Source organism: Ruditapes philippinarum, unplaced genomic scaffold (genome assembly GCF_026571515.1).
Source record: "Ruditapes philippinarum isolate M1 unplaced genomic scaffold, ASM2657151v2 ctg3660_1_1_1_1, whole genome shotgun sequence".
Lineage (NCBI taxonomy): Eukaryota > Metazoa > Mollusca > Bivalvia > Venerida > Veneridae > Ruditapes > Ruditapes philippinarum.
The window spans coordinates 121,474-130,824 of NW_026859966.1; the positions used below are offsets into that span (position 1 = coordinate 121,474).

At 30.9% G+C, this 9,351-nt stretch overlaps 1 protein-coding gene across 1 annotated transcript in view; it reads right to left on the bottom strand.

Annotated features, from left to right (window-relative positions):
• The window catches only part of LOC132758444 (kinesin-like protein KIF13A), a gene marked incomplete at its 5' end in the record, with an annotated part of 69,662 nt that extends 60,529 nt beyond the window's left edge, over positions 1 to 9,133 (bottom strand). Inside the window, 3 exons of the mRNA XM_060750118.1 lie at positions 2,048 to 2,194; positions 6,756 to 6,865; positions 8,991 to 9,133. Coding sequence (XP_060606101.1) covers positions 2,048 to 2,194; positions 6,756 to 6,865; positions 8,991 to 9,133 — 400 coding nt within the window. The remainder of the gene's footprint in view (positions 1 to 2,047; positions 2,195 to 6,755; positions 6,866 to 8,990) is intronic.
• Between the last annotated feature and the right edge of the window lie 218 nt (positions 9,134 to 9,351).

Below are 9,351 nucleotides of genomic sequence, written 5' to 3' on the forward strand. Positions count from 1 at the left end.
AAAAATGGCCATACACTTGTAATTCTGTTGAAATTTATTTTAAGGCTTAATTGGGCCTTGGATAGTGACCTCCTATTTTTGCTCTCAAATATGTATGTGAAGTTTCAACCTATTCCCTTCAGTAGTTTTGAAGATCACAACTTGCATGAAAAAACTTAACTAAAGTGTGACGCAGACACCAAGGTGAGTACAACAGCTCTCCTATTCTTAAAATAATCGAGCTAAAAACAGAAAATGGTCTTTTTTATTTAATTAAAAAAAATGCAAAAATGGAGAAAATGAGCGACTTCTTAGAACATTTCACTGAAATATCTCATCATTTAATAACATTTAAACACTATGCACAATATCACTGAAACAATTCCCTCTCAAAATATTTTGTAATTCTGAGAATTTGTATCCGCTCGATGAATGAGGAATACTTGGCGAGAGACAAAAATATTTCCGATTGACAAAAACCATGTCAACTAAATGTGATTGATATATCCAGTGAAAGCATTTTAGCTGGCTAGATTTACTCAAAAAGAAAATTTAACCAAATTTGAACAGGTTCAATTTTTTGGCCAATTCTAAACCTAACGATTGATTGTATTAGCAAATTTTGCTCCGATCTGCCTTGGCATTTTCCAATTTTCCAGATATAGCCTCTTAACATTGTAAAAATCCTATAAATCATTTATTCTAACCTTTGCCCAGATTTGAAACAGAATATGATAATGTTTTGTAGAAATATTTAAAGATTCAAGTGTCAATTTGGCCTGTCTTTAACTCTAAAGCAATTCAACATGACAACGATAGGTTTTCTAGTCGCAATACCTCCAAGACGCGTTTTTCTTTATTCCCACTATATTCCAGTTCATTTCGTATTTCTCCATCAAGAACAATTCTCCCACAATTCCATCAGTATTTTAGTCCGATTTTAATTTCCTTGTTTTCTTCATGAATAATTTTCAATTCTAAAAGCTCATTTTTTATGCTGTCTTCAAGCTAGGAAGATTTTTATTTTATGTTTTCTCCCCCAAGAGCTTTATTACATTTTAATTGAAATAGACATGCTCAATTTCAATATCAAAATTTTCTGACCTTTTTTTTCACTAGCTAAATTTTTCTTTGATAATAATATTGCATTTACTTACTTGGATATCAAACTGACAAAGAAAGAGAGGGAAAAAAAAAATTGCAATACAATTGCTTTTAATAATTCCACCAGAGAAAATTTCAGAAAATGGCAGTTCCAAATAAGATATACATCACAAATATTAATAATGTTTCAGTAGGTCATTATACTTGTTCTAATATGTCATTATACTTGTTCTACTACATCATTGCACTTGTTCTAATATGTCATTACACTTGTTCTAATACACCATTACACTTGCTCTAATATGTCATATACTTGTTCTAATACATCTTTACACTTGTTCTAATATGTCATATACTTGTTCTATGTCATTACATTTGTTCTAATAAATCATTACACTTGTTCTAATTTGTTATTACACTTGTTCTAATACACCACTACACTTGTTCCAATCTGTCATATGCTTGTTCTTATATGTCAAATAGTTGTTCTTATATGTCAATACACTTGTTCTAATAGGTCATTACACTTATTCTAATACATCATTACTCTTGTTCTATTATGTCATTTACTTGTTCTAATATGTGGTAAATAAGAAACTGTGACAACTACAAGTTTCATGGCTCAGAGGACATATTTTTCCATTTAATATACATTCTTATCATACTAAAATTAGAGATAACAAATGAGCCACGTCACAACAGAACCAAAATAATGGGTTTGCGACCAGCATGGATCCAGACCAGCCTGTGCACCTGCGCAGTCTGATCAGGATCCATGCTGTTCGCTATCAGTTTCTCTACTTGTTATAGGGTTTGTAAGCGAACAGCATGGATCCTGATCAGACTGCACGGATGCGCAGGCTGGTCTGAATCCATGCTGGTCGCAAACCCAGTACGTTGGTTAAGTCATGGCGCGGCTCAAATAAAAAACAACTAAAAATGTTGGTAGTTTTATCATACGTACCTTGTTTATCTTCCTCGTACTGTTTCTCTACTGCACATATAGCTTCTGATATAGGATCATTACTAAACTCTTTCATCATCAACTCTTGTTGAGCGAACTTGTAGTCGATCGTTTGATCAGCATCTTCAGGATTACTTGTTGTTGGACCTGAAAAATATTTACATCTTATTAACACAGATCCCTTCTTTGTATCAAAGCTACATAATGTGGAATTATGGATACAGATCCAAAGCTATGGATACAGATCCTGAACTACATATGTGGAATTTCAAATACTAACTGGAAGCTACATATGTGCACAGACACTTGGGGTGTGGAGTTCAAAACGCTTTTAATTAATATAGATGTTGAAATATGAATTTTTTTTCAAAGCAGCTTATATTAAGGTTTTTTTTTGTTTTTTTTATATATACATGTATATGATAAGTACACATGTGCTAGGATTGACAAATTTACATTTTACTTGGAATTTAAATGCGTTTTGCAATTGAGTTCCACACCCCAAGTGAAAGTGCATATGTGGATATATAGATATGAAGTTAGATCAAATCATCTCAACATTCCCCATCCCCCACCTCCCTCAATCACTCCGCAAACTTCTATAACCACTGACATCATGAAAAATTATTTCATATCAACTACTGATAGAGAAAAAAAAAACTTCAAACTTCAGGCTGTAAACGAGCTACGGCACTTCATAACATATGACAACAAAATTGTTTGTTCCAAGAAAATTATTTCCAAAATCATAGCTCATTATAAAGTCTGTCCTACAATTATTAAGAATAAGGCATGACAAACGAGGCTTTAAAACAAATAATTCATGACTTCAAAAGCAAACAATTCAATAGTTTTAGTATATCATTTGTTTCAGTGAATGAACTAATTTTCTTTTTTCGAACGATCAATCAAGATGTTATATTAACCAATGAGATAATTTAAGAAATAAAATAGAGTGGATCAATTACTGAAACATGACCAAAGTGACTCCCTATACCAAAATTTAGATATCCATCATGTTGCATAAACTGTCTATAATAGCATTTATTTAACCGTTCATTTAAACGTCGCATTTATCTGGAAGTGCATAATAAAAGTAGATCAACAACTCAGTTAGTTTGACGCTAACAAGAAAAAGAATATTTTTAATGTCTTAAACAGATGAAATTGATCAAACATTACTTCTTTTAAACTGTTAAAAAAACATTTTTTTAATTTTTTTCTTAATAGTGTCTAACTACCATGTAGTGTTCAATCTACAATTGTTTAGAGTTTGAAACTTTTTTTGGTCCAATAGAATTGCAATATTTCAGATGAATCGTAACACATTTACTTTAATAAATTGGCAAACTGTTAATTAGTGTAGTAAATCGACAGTTTATAAAACCATTACTTGGTTAGTGTTCAAAAGTAAACATTTACAAAATTACAGCAGTCGAACAACTGTGCCATTCTTGACCAATTTATTTTTGTAAATGCTTACTAATAAACAGTAACCAATACTTAAATTCAGTATTACTTGCCGCTGGTCTCTCTGTTATCATTTAATAACATCTGTTTTTTTACACACTAATTTCTAACTCATTTCAACATCCTTTGGTAAAATGAAACGTAGATCCCTTGGTAATTTTTCATAAAACTCATTTAAATTCCATTAAAACATTCAAACACTCAGAAAATCCATCCTTTTGTTGCAGTGTTTACAGGAATGATTCATTTCCTGTCAGTTCAAACATCCAACAAATAAACCAAACCCACAGTGCTTTGTTCTTTCTTTTTCACCAACTATTTTATTTTTAAACAGATGTGCTTACTTCACACAAAATAACTGAAATTCAAATCCTTAATTACACAAAATGATACCTGTTTGAAAACTACTTTGTATCAAGTTAGTGACACATGATGCTTGTAGGTAGTAATATAACATGTTTTATCTTTTTCAAGGCTGAGTTTTCAGCCACACTGTCACTATTATGGGGTTTTCAATCATAAAGTGATGTAGGAAAAAAATTGTCTGTCTGTTTGTTTGATTATTTGTTTTTGTCACAGGGTGAGAAAAATGTGCAGCCTGACCGAGACTCAAACCCTTTATTATTTGTTGGGATCTAATTTTCGTGGTATTGGTCAAACATGTGAACTTTTTTTGATGATCAAGTGGGAGATTTTTCTTCAAAAAGAGGGAGACTTTAGAATTTGCAATAAACAAAGAAGGAAGTTCTGACATCAAAAATAGGAAAATTTCTTTAATTTGTGAAAATACCCTTTATTTTAAGAAAAATATTTGAAAATATGACTGCAAAAAATGGGAGTCTCCCGCTAAAAGTGGGAGAGTTCACATGTATGGTTTTTAGTGAAGATTTCAATCCACAAATTTAAGTTTCAACAAAAATTCATTTCGTCCGCTGTAAGATTATTTTGAATCACTTTATATAATTTTTTTCTTTTGGCAAAAAAAACAGTTCACAAATTAAGAACCCACAAAAATATACTTTGTGACAAAACTACGAAATTTCCCACACATGAAATTCAGTGAATGAATTTACAGTTATTCAACACTTAGTGTATGAAATAAGTAAGACTAAAGAAGACCTTTCATATGCTTTACAATAATTATGTCCCCTTGAAGAGCTACAACAAAAAGACTGGCGAGAGGCTTGCGGTTCAGCAAATTCAATCTCCAAGTCCCACCCACACAAATCTTTGAGTAAAAAAAAATCTCATTTGTAACAACATCACCATTAAAGGATTAAAAGAAACACATTACACATTAAAATCTTCAGAATTTTGTTGAAATGCCTAAAATGTTTATTTCTTTTCTGCATAGCTTGTTCATGTTTTTATGTTAGAAACATTTTGTGTCTTTAAAGGGCAACAACTCTTTACCTGTAAGTTATTATTTTATACTTTATTGAAATTTTTGCATTTTAGACAGAAATAATGGGCTAAATGTCATTTAATAAAAGCTTTGGAAACTATTTAAATTTAGGCTTTTGAATCTTTATTAGTTCAGCTCCTTAAATGTTAAAAAAAAATTAAGTCAATATTTTCTAACCCCACCTACCTCTTTGTACAATTGTATTTTTTCTTCTTCAAAATTTAACCAATAAAACAAATTAAATGGAAAATTGAGATAAAAAGTTCAGTAACATTGGATTCTCTTAAATTTATTAACATTGGATTCTCTTAAATTTATTAACATTGGATTCTCTTAAATTTATTAACATAATAATTTTATCTAATTTTAATAATTTTAAATTTATTTAACATTGGATTATTTAAAATTCATTAAAATTGGATTCTCTAAAATTCATTAACATTGGATTCTCTTAAATTTATCAACATTGGATTCTCTTAAATTTATTAATATCGGATTCTTTTATATTAATTAAAATTGGATTATCTTAAATTCATTAACATTGGATTCTTTTAAATTCATTAAAATAGGATTTTTTTATATTTATCAACACTGGATTCTTTTAAATTCTTTAAAATTGGATTCTCTTAAATTTATAACCATTGGATTCTTTTAAATTCATTAAAATTGGATTCTTTTAAATTCATTAAAATTGGATTTCCTCTCAACACTTGTTACATAACGCGAGGAATACATACTTAATCCAATTACTATATTTTCTCCTTCTTTTATAGGAGATATAAATGGTTGAACTTGTTGTTTCAGGCAGGCTTTTTAAAAAAACAGACCTCAACAGAAAGCTTGGAGTTGGTTGTTATTTTTTTCCGATAGAAAAATATAATTTTCCTCAAGTTAACAAGACACGGCTAAGATAAATTGGCCCTATTGATCAGCCTCTACTACAAATGTTATAATCAAAAGTGGAATTCTTCCTCAACGGCCCTATGTAAACACAGGGGGCATTTTAAATACACAAAGACTTTCAAATCTTATTTACATTTGGGCAAGACTCAAATTGACTTTGTCTATCTGCATTAGATTCTTTAGATTCTATCAGAATACTAGGGAAAAAAATCAATTATCTCTGAAGGAAAATTTAACATACCATGCCAGTAATTCTAAATTATCAACAGAGGGCTTGAACAAATAAAATGATGTATGTCAAGAGTCAATAATTGTACAAAAAAAAAAAATCCTCAAATGAATACATCATAAAATAGGGCATGGAAAATAATTTTTTTGTTGATTATATATTTCTATAATCTTAATTTTCTGTGAATTTCAAGTCATTTATCATTTTATATGCCTCTATCTTACAGGAACATGCAGCAACTGAGTCTGGTCTAAAGCTAGGCCAGCCTGGAAATTTCTGCACCCTGAACAGGCTCTATACTGTGGGTGCTGGTGGTGCTTAGGGTGTGTATGTGGGGGTTGGGGATTTAGCTTGGAAAAACCCATATTTGTCGAATTCCAGATAACACATATTGCAACATTTTTTATTTGTCCATAATTCATTGCTCATTGGTTATGTTATCAAATTGTTTTATGTTATCAAATTAACTGGCAAAGTGGTTTGTACATTGGACAAGTAAACTAATCATTGGTGGCATGTTGGTTCAAACCCTATTATCATAGGGCAAGCCATTGAACAAGCAACTTAACACCATAGATGTTATCGTTAACTTTGCAAATGTGGGATTTTGCCATTTAATCCAGTGGTACAGACAAACTTTTATTGTTCACAATGGAGTGATAAGCGTATTGTGTTTTTTATCGATATATAACCAAACTTACTGTTTTGTATTGGTGTATTGATGCGGAAGAAGTGGTTATTTCCCCACAATATTCTATCCCCGTGCTTCACCTTTGTGCACTGATGTATCACTGATCCATTCACACAAGTTCTGAAAAAAAAAATAAATAATATACCATACATTATAATATATATTTATAACACTACATATTTTCTGTAAAATAAATAGAAATGTGTTCATAGGACATGAATCCCCTAACAATGTCTTCAGACAGTATGACAGACAAGGGCTAAAAATATATACCCCAGCTCCTTAGAAGCAGGGGCATAAAAAGAAATTTTCCATGTCTACAAAGGAGAATAATTCAATCAATGAACATGCTTAGGTTATGGGTCTTGGTCAGTGACCAAACATAATTATCCTTCATAAATGTTGTGAAGTTTCAAATTAAAAATTTAGAGCGGTAAATAAGGCACACATTGGCAAAGAATTTTCAAAGCTGATAGGAATTTACAAAGGTCACAAACGGGAATTATTTTTATCAAGAACCATGCTACAGTAAGGGCTCTTGGCCAGTCACTGTGTAAAATTTCAAGTGAATTTTTTCAATAGTTAATGTATGAATGCCGGCATGAAAAAACGACCCTTAACATCACATCCTTTTATTTTTTTTAATTGACATGGAAAGATGAAATTAAAGATATATAATTACAGACTTAGTTTCATACATTTGGTTTGATCGAGTATCATTCCAGAAAGACAGTATATATAAAGTACAAAATTTCTCAGCTTAATTCCAATAAATATATCATGATAATTGCAATAATCCACTTTTTTCACCAGAAAAACGAACAAATACAAACTTATCATACAGAATGTCAACTGGGTTCATAAAAAGGTGAACACGAAAAAAAAAAAAAAACCCAGCTTATTTCTCTTCCAGAAATTAATAGAGGAGAAAATTATATTCCTGGTACGCATAATCTAGTTTCTCCTGAAAAGTAAACTTAACTGACCATAGGGTGCCGCAGACGAGATTCATTTGGGCAATGTAAAAGGCTGCGAAAGTCCATTAAACAAAAAATATTTCCCCCTGGAATAAATGTGTCTATTATCAATGCGCAACAGTTAGAAGGGAAATAAACAGTAAGAGCCAAAATTACCCTTCCTTGTAGTGGTTTCTATTTTTTTTTTTATCTTAATGTTAACGTTACATCTAAATGTCCAATGTAAGTATTTTTTCACTCTAGGTATAGAATATTTTTTCTTTTGTGAAGATTTTTTTACGCTAGAATTGTGAAATTTCACTCTCAATAAAGCAAATAGGGAAATCTTTCGCTCTCAATATAGAGATTTTTTTTCTCTTAATGTGGCATACAGAGAATATGTTTACTCTCAATGAGGCATATTGCTAATTTGTTCACTCTCAATGAGGCATATTGCTAATTTATACATTCTCAATGAGGCATATTGCTAATTTATTGATTCTTAATGCGGTATATTGCTAATATGTTCACTCTTTATGAGGCATATTGCTAATTTATTCACTTTCAATGAGGTATACTGCTACTAATTATTCATTCTCAATGAGGCATATTGCTAATTTATTCACACTCAATGAGGCATATTGCTAAACTATTCAATATCAATGAGGCATATTGCTAATTTATTCATTCACAATGAGGCATCTTGCTAATGTATTCATTCTCAATGAGGCATATTGCTAATTTATTGATTCTTAATGAGGCAAATTGCTAATTTATTCATTCTCAATGAGGCATATTGCTAATTTATTGATTCTTAATGAGGCATATTGCTAATTTATTCATTCTTAATGAGGCATATTGCTAATTTATTCATTCTCAATGAGGCATATTGCTAATTTATTCATTCTCAATGAGGCATATTGCTAATTTATTCATTCTTAATGAGGCATATTGCTAATTTATTCATTCTCAATGAGGCATATTGCTAATTTATTCATTCTCAATGAGGCATATTGCTAATTTATTCATTCTCAATGAGGCATGTTGCTAATTTATAAACTCTAAATGAGGCATATTGCTAATCTATTCACTCTCTTTTTGCTATTTTATTCACTCTCAACAAGGCATGTTGCTAACCTATTCACATTTATTATGGCAGCACAAACCTACTGCAGTCAGAGGCAAGTGATATGAAGTCAACAATCATAACCTCTCAGTCATGGAAATTATGTTTTCTATATAAAGGACTTGTTCCATGCAGCATAAAAATAAGTATAAACGTCATGTACCTTGCACCTTCCACAGGAGTGACAAAAACTTCATTTTCAGTGATATCAACAACACAGTGTTCAGGTTGGATACCTAGACCTTGCAGCTGTATGTCTGGCTTCGTCACATCATTTGGACAACCAACCAAAGTATGTTCCTGAAATCATAAAAACAATAATGCATTAGTGGTAATCTAGATAATGCTAGTATTGGTCCAAATTATGGTATTTTGGTCCAAATTTTTGTACAAGTTCTGTATCATTATGGTATAAGTTCAAAGTATGATATAAGTGCTAAATGTCCTAAATTGGTATAGGTCAAAATTATGGTGTAAAAATCTGGAAACAAAGTGATCCCTCGGAAACATTCATCATAACAAAA